At 43.0% G+C, this 23,148-nt stretch overlaps 2 protein-coding genes across 5 annotated transcripts; both read right to left on the reverse strand.

Annotated features, from left to right (window-relative positions):
* Positions 1–1,404: 1,404 nt before the first annotated feature.
* LOC128762922 (chondroitin sulfate N-acetylgalactosaminyltransferase 1-like) lies at positions 1,405–8,784 on the reverse strand. 3 transcript variants are annotated; one of them, XM_053871500.1, is made up of 11 exons: positions 8,655–8,784; positions 7,060–7,285; positions 6,752–6,972; positions 6,572–6,672; positions 5,744–5,922; positions 5,415–5,631; positions 5,170–5,271; positions 4,227–4,408; positions 2,950–3,044; positions 1,874–1,955; positions 1,405–1,707 (listed from the first exon to the last, which is right to left on the reverse strand). In XM_053871500.1, the coding sequence occupies exons 2-11, from the start codon at positions 7,112–7,114 to the stop codon at positions 1,436–1,438; spliced, it is 1,506 nt and encodes a 501-aa protein (XP_053727475.1). In that variant the 5' UTR covers positions 7,115–7,285; positions 8,655–8,784; the 3' UTR covers positions 1,405–1,435. The 3 variants fall into 3 exon arrangements, with proteins under 3 accessions (XP_053727475.1, XP_053727473.1, XP_053727474.1); XM_053871498.1 differs by having other exon boundaries at positions 6,752–7,285; XM_053871499.1 differs by lacking the exon at positions 8,655–8,784 and adding an exon at positions 8,339–8,484 and having other exon boundaries at positions 6,752–7,285.
* Positions 8,785–10,604: 1,820 nt separating this feature from the next.
* Positions 10,605–22,931, reverse strand: rnf122 (ring finger protein 122). 2 transcript variants are annotated; one of them, XM_053870559.1, is made up of 6 exons: positions 22,579–22,931; positions 16,225–16,381; positions 13,680–13,725; positions 13,562–13,603; positions 13,396–13,475; positions 10,605–12,414 (listed from the first exon to the last, which is right to left on the reverse strand). In XM_053870559.1, exons 1-6 carry the CDS (start codon positions 22,601–22,603, stop codon positions 12,300–12,302), a joined length of 465 nt encoding a protein of 154 aa, XP_053726534.1. In that variant the 5' UTR covers positions 22,604–22,931; the 3' UTR covers positions 10,605–12,299. The 2 variants fall into 2 exon arrangements, with proteins under 2 accessions (XP_053726534.1, XP_053726533.1); XM_053870558.1 differs by having other exon boundaries at positions 13,396–13,478.
* Between the last annotated feature and the right edge of the window lie 217 nt (positions 22,932–23,148).

Consider the following 23,148-nt stretch of genomic DNA (forward strand, 5'->3'; position numbering starts at 1 on the left):
TTGAAAGAAAGAAGTAGAACAACAGAAGAAAGTTTGGAAAAGAGTGAAGATCAATAGTGAACAGATAAAACCAGGTGGATTCTGTTGTGTTAAAGAAGAACAAGTGGTTTAGTATTAACAAAACTTCTCCATTTCGATTCACGTCACCTAGATTTTGTTTTAACAAATTCTGTCCACTACTTCCTTAATCTGTTTTACCTGCTTCATCATTACAGCCCAACATAATGGCAGACCGTGAGTCTGGACAGACCCTGCTGACCCACCATGAAAACAATGGACAAGGCACGTGAATGAACGTTTGTCACCTTCCAATCTGCTCTGTGGCCAGTTGTGAGTGCCGCACTCAAGCATTTAATCAGTTATAAAGAATTTTTTAAAAATAGCTGCACTAAATGGAACTACATTGTTGAAATGAAATACATGAGGTCATCTTATTAATAAGAGTTGAGCAACTTAGGTCAGACGCTGTGATTTCAGACAGTGACCTGAAGGCAGCACGAGTCTGAGTAGTGTGTGTGTTTGTGGCCTATCATGTTGAGAGTCAGTGGTCTGGTGATGAAGCCCCGCCCCTGTCTGACGATGACTCTGTGATTATAGACTCATAGACTCAGACATTCCTGTCTTTGTCGTCGTGATTCACCGTGCCCCTTTCAAAGGTGTCATGATGTGAAGAGTGCTATTAAAATGGGTTACAAGTAACAGTAGTTTAATTTATCCCAGACTAGTTATATACTGAAAAGAAAACATTTGAAGGTCTGACAGATACTATTTTGGAGGACCAAACCTAAAAAGTACTAATTTGACAGTAAGAAATTCTATCAAAGTTTGAAAGTTTCTCGAAGAAGCTTATGTTTGTTATGAGTTGCCAGACACGAGAGTCCTTGAGATCACATGACCGTTGAAAGTATCTCCACTTGACTCCTTTTTTATTTTTTTTGCTGATCTTTCAGTTCCCAAACCAAAGGCTGCATCAAAGTGAAAAAAAGCTACACGTCTCATGAGCAGTGACTGCTAATAACTTTGCTGCTTAGTCAGCACTTTTCCTTATCAGTTCTAATTTCATTTTTGCATCAGACAATGGCCGACTTTAGCACTCACCCAGGCTGCCCGACCACCAAACCCTGAATGTTTATCAGGGCTTGGAAGTGTGGTTTGTGTGAGATCATTGTCATGCGCCGAGAGCAAGAGTCCACAGTAGGTGTGGCCACTGTGTTTCTGGACTCTCAGGTTCCATTTGTTTGAGCTGAAACTGAATAGAAACAGATCTGAAACTCAAAACAAATAAACAAATCAGACGCGAAAGTGACCAGGAAACATCAGGATTACTTCATCCTTACTCATTCTTAAATAGTTACCAGCTAAATTCACAAGAGCACCAGCTCTGGATTTTATTGTGTACTTCAACAAACATCACAGCAATTCTTCATCACACTCTTCATATCCCTCTGCTCCTCTTGAGATGCTCCTGGATCTCTTGTTTGAAGATCAGCTCGCCCAGCTGACTGTGCGAGGCTTCGCTCATGGCCTTGGTCTGCATGCACATCTTGTACTTGTCGGGCGGCAGCTCGTCCGCGCACGTCTTCTCGTGCCACATGTGGAAGAGGCTGCGGGACGGAGCACGGACCACCAACAGCTTACTGTGCAGGTACTTCCTATACAGATGGACGTCCTCCAGACCCCAACCCTTGATGCTGCGGTCGAAGCCGCCTGTAGTCAGAACACATGAGGATGAGTCTTCCACGACAAAGATCTCGGTGCTCATTCTACGCAGGAAAATTCAGTCAACATGCTGTGCTTTGATTGTGGTCATAAAGTTATGGCTCATTTGTGTTGACCTATACTTAAGGAGTGATTTTGGGCAATGAGTCATTACCTATGTTGATGAAGTCAGACCTGTACTGGCACGTCATGCCGAACCCAAAATCCCTCCAGAAGCCAGTTTCCTTCCTGATCACCTGGAAACAGATTTACACTTTCAGGCTACTGTTTACTTTCTGAGTGCTGAATCTGAGTTGTGCTGCTTGGCTCTTCTCACCTGTGTCTGGTCTTTTTCAGTTTCATCTGCAATGCATGGTGACATTTTATATCTTTTAAATAATCTTTTAAACTCTTGCTCTGACTATGTTCTGGTTTCCTTCCATTTTTGTGTGTGTCTTCTAATGTCTTTTGTGTGGTATAAATAAATGTCTATAGGTTCTTATTTTATTTTTGTCTACTTTTCAATCCATTTGTCATTGAAGTATATTGTTGTGTGTCTATGTCGTGTGTTTCTGCATCTTGTCCTTTGAGTTTCAACTATGTGTGTGATAACCAGTGTGACTTTTTTTCTTTTTGTGTTTGTATGTGGATTTCATAAACATTTGTGTTGTTAGTGTGTGGTAACATTGTGCTACCGCTTGTCCTCTTTCAGCAATTCCTACGAGAGGAAGTTATGTGCCGTTGTCACAGCTGACCTCTTAATTTCCTCATTCACCTCATGCCATGAATCTCATTGGTAGTCTTCCTCTTTTTCTATCTCCAACATTCTTGTTCCAACACTCACCTCTTCACGTGTCCCAACCATCCTAACTTTGAAAGCCATCCACGTGAACTGTCCGTCACTCATTTCTGCTCTTCAATGACTGTCTCAGCACCTTCATCTTTTGACTGCTTCCAGTGACACTTCACCATAGATCAGCGCTATCAGTACTGTCCAATGAATCCCTTTCACCCTTGATGTCACAGTCATCTCCACCCTGCCAGCACTCTCTTCTTCACCTCCCTTCATCTTTGTCCATTACACTGGTTCACTGATCTGTTTTCCCTTCCTCTGCTCCCTCTCTTCAAACACATGTATTCTGTCTATTGAGTTTCATACCTCCACCTCTCCAACTTCTCCCCAAACCCCAACATTGGAAAGAACAAGGTTTAATGTACAATAATTTAGGCTTGTGGTCAAAGAGTGTTTACCAGTTGTTGTTGCAGTGAAGGTAGAAGTGTCTGGTTGCTGTAGATAATTGATGGGTTGTACTGACTGAAGAGGATTGGATAATACACCCTCTTCCCTGCAAACACAGCATATTTGCGGCATTATCTGAGATGTGTGGCACAACACTTACCATTATTCTACGAACCTGTTTCTAATTTAAGACATTGAATGTGCTAGTTCTTGCTGTCAATGTATGAAGTATGAATCGAGTCATTTGTGATTCCTTCTGTTGCTTGAGAAAGAGCTCCGTTATCTGGGATCTCACGCAACAAAAGGTTGAAACAGCGAGGATGGTAATGACTGATGTATTCACATGTAACAAGCACTCGTCCAAGTGTGGTCAATAACAAAAGGCCGTCATTAGCGGCCGTGCACAAGCTGGGATTATCATGGTAATGAAGATTGTATTTACAAATGATCAGTCCTTGTCCAAGGGAGATGGGTATCAATGGGCCATTATCATAGTTTACAGAGTGACCGCGGCCTGGATGGAAGCGGGTGGTAATAAGCACACGGCCCAGTGAATGTGAATGACAAAGGCAAGGATGGCATTCAGTGACACTGAAGCATGGAACCATGGACAGCTTCTGTCCTCCTTTGCCAAACTGTGGACATTGCTGTCTTCAAAACAGTGTTGCTTGTGTGGAGATCTAACAACTCTTCCCCAGTATCGAGGGGATGATGCTCTTTGAGGAGTGGCCACAGTTTTGTCCAGAAAAATTCAAATTCAAAATCAGCACACCACTAACAGCTCAGCAAAACTGATCTGAGAACCGATTATGTGCCACATTAAAAACTTTTGTCAAACATGATGATATGTAAAAGTAATTCCAGTGAATAGTTTAAGACTTTCTGCCCTCTAGAGGTCAGTCACGGAAGTTCACAATGACCGCTTGTGTTGGAGTCCGGTTCAGGACAAAGGGATTGATGTAGAGACTGATGAATCAACAGTTCCATTAGGCAGTAAGTTGCAATATAGAACATATAAAGCAATATATACAGATATGAGACTCAATAAGTCTCGTGACTTAAGTGACTAGAAAGGCCATGATCGCAACTGAGTGGAAAAGTTGGAAGGCAAAGTTAGGGAGAAATGATTTGGACATGTGGAGCGGAGAGATGTTGGACAGGAAAAAAGGAGAAGAATAGACATCCAATGAGCTTCCGCTACAGAGGACATGAAGATGTTGGGTGTGACTAGAGAGGATGACCAAGGAAGGTTGACTTGCTGTGGTAACCCATAAGGCCTCTGCCTCACCTGGCTCTGCATTCAGACGGCATGAGGTCAAGAAGTCGGAGGTGAAGTGGATGTCAACATCGCAGAAGAAGAGCAAGATATTCTGGCTCCGCCTCCAGGCCTTGGCACCCACCTCTAAACCCCGCCCTCGTGAGAACTCCTCATTCAGTTGGATCAGGGTGAAGCTCCTGAAGCGAGTCTCTCTGGGGAACATCATTCAGATGCATTTAACCACAACTTACCTTGAACAAGAAGACACACACTCACTCAAATTGGCGTGATGGTGTTTACCAGATTTCACAATCACCTCTTGACTTGTGAAGGACTCATCACGATTTTGAAACAAGTCTGTTCCTTGACTTTACACTCCTGTTCTTTCTGATTCATTACTACTCACCTGATCTCAGCCCCAGTCAGAGCTGCTGCGTCATGTGAACACAGTTGACGTCGCTGGGTTCATGACTTTGAGCAAGATGATGCCTTACAGTTAGCTTGAACTGATTTTACCAGCTTGTGAACCACTTGTGAGACACTTGGTTCTGAAACTAGGGTCTGGATGATTATAATTCTTATCACTGAGAGCAGCAGAGGGAAAGATTGTTTGTGTCTGTATGTGGTTAGATGCCAGCAACTGAGAAAACAGGTTTGGCCCAGCCATTCAAGGTCGGGGAAAATGAGGAGCTTTGGGAAACATAATCTCTCCACCTTCCTTCCTCTTCCACGTGCATTGAACAGCACATGGTGAAGTCCTATTCTCTCCCAGATCACCTTCTCAGCAGACATCCAGAGGAGAAGCAAGACCCTTCTCCAAAGCTTGCAACCACAGGTGAGAGCAGAAACATAGGACACGACCTTTTGACTCTGCTCTTTTTGGCACAGGATTCCCACAACTTTTCACCAGTCAGTTTCATATACATACATCAATCACTTGTGAACCACAGCACAAGATACGAATGGGAGTTACCTGGTGATCTGGTCCAACATTGCTTTCACCAGATCAATCTGCTCGCGACCGAAGTAGACGATGGTGAGATGGACTCTGCCGTCTCGCTGGATACACACTTCCCTGATAAGAGACGCACACACACAAAACTGTTCTGCCACCAAAGAAATCAATGAACGCTAAGCACGGAGCAGGGTACGACATCACGGCACTTACGCTCCACAAAAGTGTGATTCAATAAAAAAGTGAAGGGTATTTGAGCAAACCTGAAATTGCTGATGAAGTGCTTGAAAGCATCGGCTCTCTTGGAGAGAGGCACGATGATGTTGATGAGCATTCTGCGGGTATCGACTCTGTCACTCTTCACCTTCATCAGAGGGCCGAACGGCCTGAAGAGGACCAGCTGAGTGAAGACCTGCGGCCGGTCGCCTTTGAACACCAGCTCGTAGACGCTTCCTCTGTCGCGCTCGGTGCGAGTCAAACCTGAACAGGGTGGTGACGTCACAATGTGCTCCAGAACCAGCCAGTGAGAGCCACACCGCGCATGTATTTCTACTGTAAGAGGGTTCAGTATCACTTCACTAGATTCCCTCACCCTGAATAAAGTCGGCCGGTCCGTACGTGTGCTTCCTCTTGATGTTGTCCACATGCTGCTGAGGTCCGTTCAGTACGTGCAGCGCTGATTCAACGGTGCCGATCAGCTCGTCCCTGCGGTCCTTCCTCACAGGCCTCTCCTCGGGGTGTCTGGTCAGACCTGTTTCAAGCTGGTACACCCTGGCCCAAGATACAAGGAGAAGCATCGATCACACACCCTGCCAACCACCTCCACTGAGGTGGTGTGTTTTGTCTTTATCAGGCTTTCATCAGCAAAATGCCTATTTAAATGAAGATTGAATGGTATATGGTATGAAGTTCCATCAGGATTTAGGAAGGTTTGAAAGGAGTCATCATTCACCTGTGCGGCTTCTAACCACTGCGGCTCACGCACCTGGCAGATATGATTTTCACTGGCTGAGTCACATTGTGCCCCTAAGTAGCTCACTGAGCTTGCAAGCAGATAAATCGTATTCATTCAAATCTTATTATTGTTGACAATAAAAATATCTGCAGTGATTAAAAAAAAAATCTGAACTATTTCTTTCTGAATGATTAAATATAAACATATTTATTTTTGTTCATATGTATTTTTTCTTTTTTAATGTCTTATTTATTTCTTTATTTATTTCAAATATCTGTTGAAAAAAATGCATTTTTGCTGTTGTTTAATAATCAAACTGATACGTCCGATTTTGGAAGACGATTTAGCTGTTTTTTATTTCATTGTTCGCTCCTTTTAAAACAGCCAGAGATGAAGAACAACAATGTTTGCCAAAACATGATGCTTTTCTTCATGGATTCCCGCGCAGTTCGTTTTTCCACTTGCCTCCTGAGTGTGAAGGCATCAAAAGGAATGAGTGCGTACTCGCTGGGCAGCTTCGCACCCGAGGTGACTTCTGCCTGGCTGAGTTGGGAGCGGAAGAACTCCTGCAGGCACAGTGCAATATTAACACAGATCTTTTCAACTCGCTCTTCCACCTCGACATGTTATATTTAGTGTTCTCACCCTCAGGTCAGTTTGTGTGGGGGTTTTGTGGAGACTGTCCAGACCCAGAGGTAGAATCCCTTTAGATTTGGCTTTTTCCAGCGACTCGTGGAGCTGCTGCGTCCTCTCCTGGAGAGCCTCCTTCAGCTGGGCGATCTGCTTGGACAGGCTGTCGATGTAATGCTTGTGAGAATCCTCCCTCTCCTGCAGCAAGGCCATGTACCCCTCTTTGGTGGTGGCCGCTGCAGACAACAGGGAGGACTGGTGACCAGCTCCAGCTGAGGGCTTGCAGGCCAGCAGGTAGAAGAGGATGAGGCAGCAGCAGATACCCAGAACGATGAGGCCCAGACGGGCCATCAGGGCCAGCAGCCAGCGTTTCAACATAAGGGTTTTTTTAACCTACAATGGCATGACCACATTTCCCCTCCGTCATGGTAAGACCACCAAACAATCCCATGGTCCTAGCACCTCTGTTCTCTTCACCAGTCAGAGCCATCATCATCTTCAAACGTCATGTGACCCGTTCTTCCTTTGCCTTCACCGGGTGACAATGTCCTATGACAGTAAGACACTTGGTTAATCCTCACATTCCTGGACCATCTTCTCTGCCATCGTTGGAGTTACAGAGGAAGATCAAGGAGCCTGTGGTGGATGATAGACCTCCACCATGAATAAGTAGAATCCTGATTCTCCATTACCATGATTTTATCAAGATCTACAGCTGTGGTTGAAGAGCTTACGCTTTTGGGGTAATGGGGTCCTCACTGGTCCTCAACCTTCAGTGCTTACTGGTTAATTTTGCTTCTAAACGTCAAGGTGGTGGAGATCAGTATCTGATACAAAAGAGATCATCGTAGATCAGAGTTCAGACTTAGATATTTGGGACCTTTTTCATGAATAAGAGGACAATGTATGTATCGTAAAAACTAGAGCTGGAACTTGAAGTGTTTCATTTTGATGGACACAAATAAATAGCCGATACAAATAATAACAGATTAAACACTTCTACATCCCTTCTGCCAGAGGGAACGTTTTTCACTGTACCACATTAAACAATGTGACCAAAACATCCATGATGAGGGAGACTAAATAAGTCTCCGGTGACAAACAGAAAATGTAAGTTTTAAAAAACAGGACAGATTCACCAAAAATGTTCCGTTCGCTTCTGCAAAGAGGTCGCTCATCACTAGAGCACTTGCAAGCTGGTTTATTTGCACAGATTCAACAGAACTTTGATCATTCTCGTGTCAGATATGACAATGGAATGAATCCTCTGATGAATGTTATATAATGTTTTGAATGAAGCGCCATCCCATTCATATATATGTATAAATATGCAGCTCATCTCTGTGCTGTTGCACCACAACACCCAGGACCTAAAATAAAGGATGCAGGATTTGTAATGTGACACAGCATTTGACTACTATTTTTCAGTATTGAGCAGCGCCGGATGTTGAACACAGGTCCGGTTTGTACCTAATATGACCTTGCATCCACGCTGACTGCCAAGATGGTGAAGGTGGGAAGTGACAGAAACAAACCATGCACTGTGTGTCCCTACCACTCAGAGTGTGTGTGAGCAATGGATGTGTGCGTGTGTGTGTGTACCATCGTCAGTTTATTCAAGGCACAGTTGGCTCTTTATGGCTCAGGTAGAAGCTGATCTCATGAAAGACTTGCTTATGTTTCCAGTTCCACCCATGTTCCAGTGTGTGTGTTCCGCATGCAAGTGTTCATGTTGCAGTCTCCAGCACTGTGCACAACCATTATCACATCAAATAGTCACCTAACTTGTCAGAAAGTATCAGCATCTTAAAAAACTGTACTTAATATGTTATACATTTTAGTCGATGCGTATCGTTGATTCATTACTCAGCAGATCCGAACGCCATAACAAATAACAGATATTGAAATGTGAACTTACCAAAGTGTAGAAAACCAGTTCTGCTTTCCAAATGCTCTTGTGTAGCTCCAGAGACCCTGGTGAACGCTGAAGGCTGAAGAGACTCGACTCAGCCGATATTGACGACGGAGTCCACCCTCTCAGTTCCAAGTCTCCACCTTCTCCCAGCACCTCCCTTTCCTCTCTCTCCAGCTCCAGATCCAGCCTCCACGTACATCTCACCATCTGCCTCCATCCGGAGTCTCCTCTTCGCAGGTCCTCCGAGTTCCTGCTTCTGCCTGAAGACTAATTAGAAGGCAGCAGGAGTCAGGAATGCCCGTCAGACTTGGATGCTCTGCCACCTGCAATCTGTCGTGGGGAAATAGTTAGGTACCAGTCCGACCCACCAATGAGACAGGGTCTTGCACATTTAATGAGGTGTTGTACAGATGGAGCTGGAGTTCTGACAGCTCGCTGTAGATGCTCACATGTGGTGCATGTGTTCTTCTGCACCGCTCTTCTATTGCATTAAACCAGCTTCCATGAATCCATTCATACAAAGGTCTTCAAAATGCAGATAATGCAAAATGTAGATTATTTAAATACATATCTGGCAAGGCAGTTTGTGTTGAAAAATAATAAATATTGTGTTTTGGCAGTTTTTATGTTGCATTTTCTCTCTTTTTTACTTTTGATTTTTCATTGTTTTCAACACCAGTCAATATGAATTACAACTAAAGGTACAACGATACCTATAATACAAAAATAAATTAATAAAATGACCAACAAAAAAAATGTCAAGACCAGCCAAACACATCCGTACATCATTCAACAAGCTCCCCTTCTCGATTGTCCTTCATGATGTCTGACACAAGCTATATTTGCAGGCTTGCTCTGAGTTTGACCTGCACTTGTTTCAGTCTCTGTTCCCACTGGCTTGTCTTGTTTCCAGTCCACTGTAACCATTTTCTTAGCAACCAACAAGTATCTTCATTATGTGTATTTCCTCTTCGGTATAAAATTAATTAATGGTCTACTATAATCGTAGCCTGAATATTTTTTTCAGCTTCTCTTTTTATAGCAATGCTACTTATAGAAAATAAATTTCCGATGTAACACGGCCTGCATTTAACTTGTTGACGGTAAACATGACGTGTGTGCCTTAAACTCAAGAGTTACATGTTGCTAAGACGTGGAGCTCAAAGGTGTTGCCATTGGATTTAAGATGGGACATGTTTAAGACGTTGACAACAGAATAAAATATTTTAAATTCAAGCCCACATCAAACATAAAGACAACACTATTCTATATCCACTTGATCTGAGGGATCGAAAAGAGCAGAGAGAACAGGTCTTATAATTTCTGCCTCTGTTTAGGTCTTTTCTGTTTTGATTTCTAGAGCTATGTGTGGATTGTTCAAAGCATTAAAAGCACAACTGCTGATCACTTTAAGAATGTGAATGAATCATTAATCTTTTTGACTGCATCATTACTTTAGAAGGTTTCTGAGCGTGCAACTCCCAGTCATTACTCTTCATTCTTGTTCATTTTCCATTGGTAATGCGCCAGTGCACCTGAAATGTTTGCCATCTTGGAACTCAACTCTCAGCATCGTGAGCAAGAGAATGTGAGCCGCTGCCTGTGGGGTTGTTTTTCTTCTTGTGGTTGTCATTCAGTCTTCAGGACGACAATATTCATAGAAGAGAAGTGAAACAGAAATAATTGTAACCATGATCATATCACTTTGAATATGGTCAAACGCAAAATGCAAGATGCAAAAAAAAAACAGCATAAAAACTATGTTGCGCTTAAATATATAATTAAATATAATATTATAGTCAGCTGGTTTACCATTCTACACACATTCTATATTTCGTACTTATTCCTGCTAATTCTGGCTAAGTACAAATCTAATACTAAAGGTAAATGGGGGGGGGGGGGGGGGGGGGGCGCTAGAAACTCAAGTAGAAAGAAAACAGAGTACAGAGCAAAACAATTTTATTATTGTTCCAAGTTATTTACATCAGTTGACTTACAAAATATGGAACGTGGTCACAAAAGGGGAAAGGCATGTTTTAGCAAACCACAGTCGGACACGCGTGACTTCTAAACCTGTGCTTGTGTGAGTGCTGTGCTCAGTTTAGGCAGTGTGATGCTTCTACACGTTAGACTGTGCACCTGGAACCAAATGACACCACGTCAGACACTGAGTGAGAGTTGCTTCGATGGCAAATTCACAGTACAAAGACAGAGAGACACTCCAACACCTCCTCCCCCCTGTTCTTCAGATAAAGCTCCACCCTGGTCCATCACAGACCCAATAAAAATGATTCGGCCTTCGGTGCAAGAATTTTAAAATACAATGAAAAAAGTGCAACACCGAAACATTCTACTTGAACCACGGACCTGTGTGAGACACCGACTTTCACTCAACTGGGGAAAAACATCCAAACAGGAAAATAGTGGAGGAAACACAGGCGCGGGCCAGAAGATCAATCCTGAACTGAAGTATGAAAAGTGTTTGTTAGAGCTCTGTTATGAACATTCTTGACTTAATCGTTCCCTTGGAGACCACCACTAACGGACATACGGGACTAGTATTGTAAAAAAAAGTGTTGTAAATACATAAATAATCCGCGATTGCAAACGCTTGTTAGTAACTGCTGCCAAAGATTTGGGCGCGTAAAAACCTGACAGTGACATGGCCCTGCCAGCAGATGGTGCCATTGCCCCCGCGACATTACGCACAGGCAAGTTGGGCATTTGACGAATGAGTTAAAGAAATACGTTACAGAGAATTTATGAGTAATTATTGCCAAACCTTTGCTGCAACAACATCTCAGATAACCTTAGAAAGATCTCAGCAATCTGCCATGAAGCTACCTCACAGTAGAACACTACAATAGGAGGTATTCTATCCGAAACCTTGGATTCTATATGTTAGCTTATTTACTGTAAACATGTGTTGTAACACGGGTGAGTATGACTCGGTATGATGCAATAATCTGTCTGTCTGGGATTGTCTGGGAAGTTATCTGAGCTTTATTACCACAATTATAAATCAGAACTATTTTTGGACATCAGCTAAATCTTGTTAGTTGAGAAAAAACGATATATAGTCCAATTTTGAAACATTTATTGGATGCTATCTGCACTGAGCTAGAGTTACATGCGTGCCTCAGAATCAGCATCCTCACGCAGAGACTGCATTAAGTGCATTAGTTCATTAGAACGTTCCACAACTTCTGCTGGCTTAACTCACTTCCCTCTCAGCGCTTCAGCTACCTACAACAAACTGTTGTCCAAATTCCTTCTATGTTATCTATTTAGAACGGTGCTGTCGGTGCTCACAGGCTCTCTGGCAGTACACTCTTTGGTCTCCTCCGCTCCTTGAGGCATGAGCTCTCCTCCCGGTGACAAGAAAAGAGGGAATCAGTGAAGAGGGGAACGTCGAAAGAAGAGTGCAGGAGTGATGAGTGGGCGGTGCCGAATATTCATTCTGACACCGCAAGGTGTCGTTTGCCATCCAAGGGTTGGTTGCTTGGCAACAGCATCCTTTATCTCTCCTGGTGGTATCTAGGTTACCCCATCTTGCTATCGTAACGTCGGTGTGAAGCCGCAGTTGTGCAGCCAAAATGAGGTCCCCTGCCCTCTTAATACAAAAGTGTTCCAGCTCCTCCAGGCCGGCTACACCAGTTCATCCAGCAGAGTCCCGATGCTGTGGTGCTGCTCCGGGGGTCCTGCTATGGGTTTGTTGCACATGGGGCAGACACAACGGACCTCCAACCACTTCACCAGACACCTGTGACACAAGCAGAAGCCAATCTTACGGTGTGCCAATGGCAACTGTCAGAAGAAAAACAAAACAAACAACAAAAAAGTACTGGGACAATGCATCAGGACATGATAATAATACTACTGTGTTCCCGTCCACTGGATGCACGCAGCAGACACCAGCACCATAGTTGTCACGACCATTTTGGACAGGTTAGTAAAGCTTTTGTTATTTATGCACATAGTACTATCATAAAATATCCCGTCTGCACACAAGACAAACATCTGTAAAAGTTATGTAAATACACTAATATGCAATACAAATAATATACAAATACTAATATACAAATTAGATGAGTGAACTTAAATCTATTAAAAACTTCAGATTATACTGACTTTTTCAGCATGCCTTCATCTTTCATTATTTTCAAGCTACAGCCTTTTGAAATACTGACATCAAAGTGGAATATTTCATTGAAACTCTGGCATCTATGGGGTTAATCTACCAGTGTGTATCATGGATCAAATGTTGTGATAATTGGGTACCTGTGAGCGGTTATTTTTGGCTCCTGACTCTGTTCTATAGTGTGACGGAGGAACCTTCACTTGAGTCCTACATTCCCAGTGGGGTAAATGCGGCCAGGTATGTTATGACCTGCCAGACTTCAGGGTCATCAGTGGCCATATCTCAAAAGATGGAGCACGGAAACAAAGTGTTTCTGCAGGTACTGGAGTTATGATTTATGATGATGCCAGAGCTTATATTGTTTTCCATAGTTCGACCAAAAACACGGTCCACTTTTGTCAAAAAAGGAAGTTAGACAAACACTATGAGGTATAACTTAGCACTTGGCTGCTGGACACTAGACCTCTGCTTTGCTCTGGGTCCATAATCATGCCAGTAGTGTCACCGTACAGAACGGTCAGTAGCTGTGAAAACCTTCTGACATTTAGGGTTGGCGAAGAGCAATGACAAGCGTGAGAAAAGACTCATCTTCCGTGTACTCACTTCCTGTGAAAGGCATGTTGGCATGGCAACACTCCCAGCTCATCCCTCACTTTGAAGTCCTCCAGACAGACGGCACACGTCTGCTGTACCAAAATAAAGACAACATTTTGTCTTGTCATCTAGAATTAGTTGGTTACAGTTATAGTTAGAAATAACTCAGTCTTACCCCGTGAAGGTTCAACTTCTTTGGATCTCCTTTCAAAACCACCTGTGAGACACGGGGAGTGAAAAATCATTGATAATCCAGAGAATTATCACACAAATGTGTCTTGTTTTGAACATACTTCTCTGTAGCCAAACCGCTCACTTTGTGCTTGATGTCTGAGTTTGCTGCAGAGAAATGAAAAAACACAGTTTTTAAATCCCGTGATTGATGCCATTGAACAACACAATAAAGCAATACTGTAAAAAAAAAAAAAAAATTACTCTCTTGTTACGTAAAGTGGAGAACAAACGCAGGAAGCATGAACACAGGTGAACTGCTTCTCGTGACTATAAAACCTGACATCCAAATTCTTCCTGCCGGCCGCACAGTTCACGTAACCCCATGGCCACAAACCAACGCACCGCCACACCAACGCCACTAATGAGCAGATCGCCTGGCTGAATTGGTGCCGCACCCCCAGACCAACAATAGGGAGCAGATCTTAATCACTCGCCGCCCTGTTTGTGCAGTCGGGCTATTTTTGGCCTCCTGCCTCCACACGAATATTCACAGTCTATGATGAAGATGAATTTCATTCAAAGATTTAGCAAATTCTCAGCCAACGTCATGGTGTTTTTGCTGACATAATGGTGGTAAGTCGAGAGGAAATAGCAGCCATTTGCTGTTTTTGTCGGCCTGTTTATTGTTGACGTTGATGGCGACTAAGAGCGCAGCGTCGGGAACAATGTGAGGATGCAGGGCTCACCAGTGTCCAGGGTTCTCATGCTGATGTGAAGTGGGTGAAAGGGGGTGAGACCTTATGTGCACCGCTCATCCAGCTGATTTTTACTTTCCATAAAAGTTGTCGTAAAAAGTTGTGTCTCCGGCTGTGAGGAGAGCCGCCACACCATCAGACAAAAATATGAACTGGAAACAAACTGATCACATATAGCGCATCATGAGGGTGGACTTGAACGTGACAGTGTTCGCCGTGTTTTTCAAGGAAAAATCCAGAAAGAAACATCACAATGACTGAAGTCTGTTGCTCGTGGAACTCAAGTAGTGCACTCCAGCCAGACATACTGTACTGTATGAAGAGATGGGCTGCTGTTTTTATTGTCACCAATTCAGTAGATGTCATATTTTTCCCCTTTGATTCATTGTTTCTCTGTGTTTCTCTATCATGTATTTATTGGCAGCATTTTTTCACTCATTTTATCCTTAGGGGCAAGATTTTGCATACTTATCGCTGTGTTAAATGAGCAAGACTGACACTTATGATATTGATAAATACTGGTGCCTGTTCACTGTAAAAAAATGACTTGGCAGGCTGGATTAGGCCCCTGGACCAGGAGTTTGACTAGAGTCTAATAAAACATTCTCTGCTCAAGCAAACAGAATAACACAGGATATTAGGAGTTAAATTCTTCAGGTTACGGAAGAAAGATCAATTTTGAGGCCGACAGCTCATAATTTCAAGGCGTTCCATTACCAACAACAATTTTCTATGTACTTTTTTTATGTACTCTTATTACCTCCAGCTGAGCGGAACATTGATCCTAAGTGTTCCTGAGATGAATCACTGTGGTGTAATTACAGTCTGGTCCTGTAAAGTCAGGCTGACGCTAAATGAAGTGACGGAAGTGACTCACTGGTGATGAATCATGTGTTATAAAGGAAACCTCTGAACATACACAGACAGCCCCAACAAACATACGGCTGACATGCTGACTGTGTCGAGTGGGCGGATCAGTTTGGATGAATCAATCACAGAACAAAATCATGAATTGATTCAAATAACACAGGTTTGTTGCATAAAAAACTTCATTTTTCAGGTTCACATTATACAGTATGATGACAAAAATACCTATGATGAAGGAGAGTAACTTCCTGTATGAAAATATTCAGGATAGAAACACAGTCCATGTTGTTCTGTGCACTGGATGTTCCACCATGATGTTCATCGACTCAACTTATATAGGATCATTCTGCTGACAAATATTTAAATGCAATTAATCATCATTTGTCATAAAACATTTCGATATCATTACTTTTTTAAATCCAGTCACACCCTAATATTTATAGTTTATTTCAAACCTACTGGAGCGCAAACACACAACACCACTCTGAAGTGGTTTACATTGCTTATTATATCAATCTTTTATTATCTTTTTGTCAATCTTATTACGTCAATCTGTTATTATCTTTTTATCAATCTTATTACATCGATCTTTTATCTTTTAGATTTGTCAGGAAACGTCATGGTGGAAGACGTCACTTGATTTAACCCCTGGCTGCCTGACTTGACACTCCTTGATTCTCTCTCACTGGAAACATCACCCTGCTGTTCTCCTCATGCTCTCAGTCCTTCTCCCAGCCATTCTGATGGACCCTCCTCAGTGGACAGCCATTCTGATTTTGGTGACGTGTCATGTGTGATTAGCCCAAAGGAAGGCAGCGCTTGCAGCAACTCGTGCTGTATTGTCAGATGAAGCCTGTCCAGTCTGTTTCCTCTCCTGCCACATGGAAGCTTCGGTTACCTCATTTCCCGTCGCTCAGACACAAACGTCCCTTTGGCTCATCAGGGGATTCCAGGGCAGCAGTCCTATTATTAACTCCTCATTTTTCTGTCCAGTCCTCTCTTACACACACACACTTCCTTCCTTCAATAAAAAAAAACCCACCTGATGAAGTAGCAGCAGAAGATGAGGCTGAGGATGAAGACGAAGATGCCTGTGCCGAAGATGACCATGTAGATGTTGAGAGGCAGGTCATGGAAGGTGATGGGCGGCATGGTGCAAGACTTGTTGGAGTAAACCAGTCCCAGACCACAGAAGCACCCTGGACACAAAGACCAAGACAAACTGTTACACAGTGAACACTCAGAATTACGGATGCACCAAAACAAGGATGCATTTGAGTACTCACCGATAGCGATACCAAGTACGTTACACATGAAGTTTTACTTTACTTTAGTTTACTTTTCCATATGTAGCGTTATTTGAACAACATTCCTCAGTAGGTTTTTCTTGTACATAGCTGAAGGTCACAAGTTTCACTGCAGTAGAAAATCGGTTTTGTTATCAGTGGCCATTCTATGAGTATGAGTACTCAAGCCCCGTGTCGGACCAATACCTGATACATCATTGCATTCCTAGTCAGACTTATCACGATGGTAGGGTAGCCAACTACTTCTAGCAGTTCTGTGAGGGCCACTACTAGGGCTGAGCCATATGGACAAAACCTTATACCTGGATATGCCAGGTATACCATGCCATACCGATAATATAAACATTAGGATACAAAAGGCTGTCTTGAGTTTGCCATCGGCAAACATCTTTTGGTCATGGGTCAGCAGGAAATGACGTTCGGGGTTGGCTGGTCTTAGCGATACATAGAAATAGAGCATTAGTTTGCCACTGTCTCAGGATTCATTTGACAATGTTAATGTGTTCAATGTTCATTTCTCAATATAAATATGATAGCAATATATCACTAGTGGTTACTACAATTGCAAATATGGAGAACTGTTTTGACTATTATCAATTCAGGGGGGAGTTTATAAGAACCTGAAATGTGGCGGGTTGTAAGTGAGCAGTCAGTCTTTCTATTTCCGTCAGGTGAATTTAAATAAAGGAGTGAATTACCAGGCGAGAGCCAAGCATCGGGACAATTTTGCTGAGCTCCGGCGCTGGACACAAGAATCCTCATCGAAATTTCAACACACATTTTCGATGATGGCTTCCAGGACATGCAGTTATTAGTCTTTACTCTTCCAAGGTCTCCCATATCTATCCATTAATTGACTCTTTGCTTGAAAAGGCAAGAACAACGTCAAGGCTAACAGTGGTTCTGCTCTTATTGTTTCAGTGAATATACAGTATATGCAGATGATGAGCAAGAGCTCATAGACATATGAAATGCATTCAAGTCTCATAATCAAATCTAATGCAGGGAAAAAGAGTTCAGTCTGCGCTTACAAGTCCAGCAAACATGTCTGGCATTAAATATATAATTTCATAAAGAGAATTCTGTGGGCGCTTGTCTGTGACTGCAGTGGTGAAATTAAATCAGGGAATGTGTCGTACCCAATTTATAGTAATCTATCATATCTATATTGATACGAATGGTTACATTCACAGGTCAAGTGAAAGACAATATAAAAACCATAATGAAAGCCTGCTGGAATGAAAAAACAACCTTGGCAGTGTGTTTGTAACGGAGCGTCATTGGACTGTATTACTCACAAAATAGATATTTTACTTCATTTGACACAAGCGTCTCTTCAACTTAGAATAAAGACCAGTAAACAGCACAGGAGTCAGCTGCCTCATCAGCGTTGCTAGTTACGCAAATGAAAAAAAAAAAGACGTGACCTAAACTGACTGTTCCATTATCTGATAAAGACAAACACAGTAAACACGCAGGAAGTGCTGCATACCGATCATGAAGATTGTGGCCGTCTTACGCCTGACATCGCAAATGAGTTCAACCATTCCGTGACTCACTCTCTCTTTTCAACAATACAAAAAATTATTTGTCTCCAAACCAGAGAGAAGGAATCGGTCAATGACCGGGTTGACATAATCTTCAACTCGGTCTTTCAAAGTTCCCTGAGGTTTCAGTCACATGCAAACAAGAGGCCAAAAACATAATCACAAGAAAAACAAAACCAATATTGACCTCCGAACTGCTTGACTATGTGGGCCCCCGACAAAAAAAAGTTGCATCAAAACAATGGCAACAGATGATCACTTTATTGGAAACATCGGGACCTCTTTCATCAGTTGACACCAACATTTTGGAGAGCAGACACAGCAAGTCAAACGTAACATGGAACTGAGTGCGATGTTCAAATAAAGAAAGAAATATAACAGGCTAGGAACCACAAAAGTTGGTTTAAACTTGTGAACGGTGACATCACGCCTGGAAAATATTCACACACTTGTACACCAGATGTCTCCCTCATGAGACGTCATCTCTTGTCTCTGTACACACACTCAATCTTTCTGTCCTGCAGCGCTGTTTGGTTAGCATTGCTAGTGGTTACATTCAGATCCTAACTGGGGGAAGTGAGAACTGACCAAAAGCTTACAAGTTTTGCTTATTTAAATAAGGTTTTACAAGTAGCAGTATGTCCCAAGTATGGTTGGACAAAATAACAGACACGGCAACATCACCACGCTGCTCCACAGTGTAATTCAACCATACAGTGCACTCCTCCTTTTTATCAGCTTAGAAAATCACTAGATTTTATATTGTCCAACCATACTTGGGACATATACAGTACAACATATACAGTGCACATACAACTCGAGGAGACCAGGGGAGAACATATTTCATTATGGAATAGATGTGGTGTGTACTTTAAGGTTCGAGCACCACAGCACTGAGAGTACAGAACGTCCAGAACCCTGCCAGACCCCTAAATAAACACCACACACACCTCGACGTCTCCCACAGCCACCACCTTGATGGAGTTTCGGCTGGAAACCCTGTAGACAGAACTCACCAAAACTTTTACCATAGAAAATTAGTCTGACTGAGATATTGTCTTTGAACACTTGGAGGCAAAATGGAGCACAATTATGTGCGTTTGTCGTCCCTCTCCAAACACAACACAAAAGACTCCTCATCTTAAAGCACAAACATCCACCCTCTTTCCATCCAATTCCCTCCTTTCAACATGTTCTGTTTCTGCAGCGGCACATTGGTAGCTATTGATAATCTCTGTTCTTTAAACACTGGCATCTTTATAAAGCAAAATATTAAGACACATTTTAATCTGAATTGACTGACAGAATTTTCCTAATCGTGTGCCAGAATGAACCAAAGATTGAGGGGACAGATGGAAGCACACAGCAGCCTTAATGACAGTAAGGCGACTGCGCGAAGGAAGGAGCAGGTGGGTGTCGGCAAGGATACATGAAATGCAGATTAAGATTTGACAAGGAGGGTAGCCGGTCCTGACTGTCCTCCCATCAAGGTGAAAATAAAACACCAGCGATCAATACTTAACACCTCCTACTACCACACCTTCTCAATGACCCATGAAAATCTCTCGCTGCACACTTCGACGACGGCTTGGTCCTGCAACACAGCTCAGCATCAGCCGACAAAATCAGTCGTGTGTTTTCCTGCCACCGCAGACATGACAGAGCAAATCACCTGTGAGGATGATGCAGACTAGAAATCTGGGTCGGTTCTATTCTTTGTCTGTATGGATGACTGCTCATGTCTTCCTCCTCCACCTTTGTACGAGTGGAAAGCAGAGATGTTTCCTCTCAGTGGGTGGAGCTCAGCATGACCATTGACCTATATATTCCCCCCCTCAAGACGCTGACTAAAAAACGCATCATTTGGAGCGTAAATGTGAGATTCGTGCGGCAGAGCGGTGAAGAAATCCCTCCTGTGATTTAGCAGAAACACGGCGACTCCTCTTCAGATCCCATATCATGCCTGCTGGGGTTTTGTCCTATATACGCCTCATTCACACAAAGCTGTGCCGCTTGCTCTAAAGACAGAACTTTCCATCAAATATTCAACAGTTCACATGGGGGGAAACACTCAAGCCAGCCTGCTTGCTGCCGCTGTGTTTTTCACGAAAGTAGGTTGCGCTCAAAAGCGTGAAACAACTACACATGTGGAAAACAGGGGGAGCCAACATGTACAATCAGAGATGACACCGGCTTGTGTCTGGGCTGAACAAATTTCTCCCTTTCTCGCGACAGAATGTTACTCTTTGATACGCTGGGGCTGTTTCGCGTCTGAATAGGAACCAAACTGCACAAAGACAGTGATTGTTCTCCACCAAGGCTGAGCATGACGCCGCTCCGCCAGATCAACCCAATATTGAGGGAGAATCGCTCATATTTATGGTGCCTTGCTACGCAAGGAGCTTTGCACAAGACAAAAGTGAATTTCTGTTTTGTTGAACCTGAAACAGTGGCTCTTTTTAGAGGGGCAGAACCAAACTAAAGGGCTGCCATCACATGAATGCCCTCTTTCACAGTGACTTAGTTGTGGTGCTGAAAGCGTCTAAAAGCATATGAACATATACATAGAGCTAAATTATACACACGTTTCTTCATATAACTTCTGTGACCTGTAAGCAGTGTGACCTTGCCTGTCTAATCTCGAGTTTTACAAACTCAAATTGATCTTTTTAAAGTCACATGTTCTCAGTAAGAAAACAAAATGGGCGTTTTTTTACATCTCAGTAGTGTGATAATAGAATTATGGAGACGACATGCTCTTATGAAGTGTGAAGCTTCTTTGGTCCACACGGTTTCATTGTAGTCAAGATCCAGCAGAAATTCATATTAGACATTTGCATGCAGTTTTAATTCACGTCTGCAGAGAGTGAATCTGGCATTGGGCATTTCCCATTGTTTGCTACACACAACATGAGTGGCCAGAAGATGTAGACTTTTTTTCTGGAAGGCTGAATAGATTATCCATTGTCTTGATAGCCATTTCCTAGCACCTTGAAATAAGGTTGGGCTTCACAACACCAGCTGCAAATACACTGTCCTCTCCTTCCCAAGGACACCTCGTATCAGGGGCTGTGAAACCTGTCTGACGACAGCACATGGCACCAGCAAAGAAAGGGGTCAATAGGTCACCACTCCTGAAATATCAGAACCCAGACATCTATTATTACAACAGTTTGACCTTTGCTATTTCAGATGTCCATGAGTTACAAGTTACATTAAGTACAATGGCAAGCTGTAACTGGGTAAGTGTTATGGTCGTACATATGTGGAGCACCTCTGTGGCCATGCCTTCCTTGATGCAAGAGTCCACATCATGGTCTCCTCTGTCTCTTATTGAGTGAAGACATGTCATCGTGAGTGCCTACCTGGCTCTTGCTAGTCAGGTAGAAACAAAACAGACAGACAAAGGTACGAGAGCTACCTCTACTACTACTGTACATGACCAGTCAAAGCAGGAACCAATACATGACAGTCTCACATACAATCCATGAGAAATGAGGTTTGGCTTGTCTTTTAATGTTTTCTGTGGTGACGGTGCGAACCTATGATGACAGTTTCAAACACGCAAGCAAGTTTACTTCACTATGTGTCGACAAAAATTACAATTTTCTGAAAATTGCTTCTGCAAATGATTTCAAGTATAGTGATAAGTGCTCTCACAGAAGTCAGTCATCACGTATCCAGTAAGAATTATTGTCTTTTAACCTTGCAGGATTGCACATATCACATTAAGGATAATATTTCACCATTTCTTTGCACATTAGTCTCCAGAAAATTATATGATTTATTTTTCAAAATGCCTAATGCCAATCATAACAAATCCTTATAACAGCTTGGATTCATTCATGACTGCATCTCCTGTGGCTATCTTTACTAGTATCAGGCCGTCACCACTTGGATCGCCAACTCAGAAATATTTGAAGCGATGTTACTACCAAAACGTTTAGTGATTTATAAAAGCGTTTGTCAGGACTTGCGCTTACTTTTAGGAGGGTGGGCCCATTAGTATCCTCTAAGCTTCACCTTCCAGTTGTCTAGTGCTGAATTAGGAGGGAGAGACGTTCCCAAGCCAGAGTACGACAATAACTTCCTTCCACATCAACCAGGTTCGGACCACTTTGTTAGTTCTTTGTTCTGTTTCTGATGGTTGGCCGTACAGCAGAAGCTCAAAACGTTGAGTAGTTGAATAAATCAGACGAACATAAACAAATGTGTCGGGAATAATGTATATTTCCACCGTTACTAACTTCATGGCAGTCTTTTTTTCCATTCATACTAGTGAAGGGGAGCATAACACAAAGAAAGTCGTCTGAGACGTGAATGAAATAATGATGTAGGGATGTTAAGAAAATCATCAGTGAAAAATGAAGTGAGCCCACAGTGTTTTGAAGTGCTTATTTTCACTAGAATAAACTCAAATAGAAGTCATTTTTTGTGAGCTAGAGGTTTAAATCATTATAGAAAACCTTAACAGTGGCGTGATATCGGTGACAATAGTAGACGATACACACTATAGTACAGGCCTTCTCTGGTGATTCTTACCGTTACACCACTGGAACGGGTGCATCAATGCTCGAGCGCGAGTCCTCGCCGCCGGGATCCGTGTTTACCAACAAGCAGCGGATGTCTGGACGGATGGCTGACCGAAGCCGCGCTCGCGATTCCTGGTAGTGATTCAGTAGAGGGTGAATTGGACCGTGAGGACATGAATTCGGGTCGCTGAAGTCGAACAGGATCAGGTGGACAAGTACTCGGATGCCAGGTCGGTTCGCTGGTTCATCAGAACGGATGTGATCTTTAAGTGAATAGGTACAGGTGAAGCCCCGGGCTTCTCCTCTCCGGCTGCTCCGGCCACGGTTTTTATGAACGGACGGTACGGCACTGACCCAACAGCGACTGAGTGAGACAGACGCTGGTTCACTGGCTCAGTCCTGGTGACCCCGCCCCCTCGGCCGTGATGGACGTACAGGTGGGCCAATGAAGACGCTATAGTCGACTATCGTTATTGTTATTGTTATTACTATCATTGCCATTGTTATCCATTTTTATGTCGCTTATTTCCGCTACCTCGCTTATAAGTCCCATTATTTAGAATTATCACGCCAAGTTCAC

Source organism: Synchiropus splendidus, chromosome 7, assembly GCF_027744825.2.
Source record: "Synchiropus splendidus isolate RoL2022-P1 chromosome 7, RoL_Sspl_1.0, whole genome shotgun sequence".
Taxonomy (NCBI): Eukaryota; Metazoa; Chordata; class Actinopteri; order Syngnathiformes; family Callionymidae; genus Synchiropus; species Synchiropus splendidus.

Coding starts and splice junctions, on each gene's coding strand:
- LOC128762922 (XM_053871498.1), bottom strand. CDS start 7,114: ATGTTGAAACGCTGGCTGCTGGCCCTGATGGCCCGTCTGGGCCTCATC. Junction 5,272..5,414: donor CACTTCATCAGCAATTTCAG/GTTTGCTCAAAT, acceptor GTCTCTTATCAG/GGAAGTGTGTATCCAGCGAG. Junction 3,045..4,226: donor CCGTCTGAATGCAGAGCCAG/GTGAGGCAGAGG, acceptor CTGTGTTTGCAG/GGAAGAGGGTGTATTATCCA.
- rnf122 (XM_053870558.1), bottom strand. CDS start 22,603: ATGCACCCGTTCCAGTGGTGTAACG. Junction 16,382..22,578: donor CCCGTTCCAGTGGTGTAACG/GTAAGAATCACC, acceptor CTTTGTGTCCAG/GGTGCTTCTGTGGTCTGGGA. Junction 13,726..16,224: donor TTCTGCTGCTACTTCATCAG/GTGGGTTTTTTT, acceptor ATTTCTCTGCAG/CAAACTCAGACATCAAGCAC.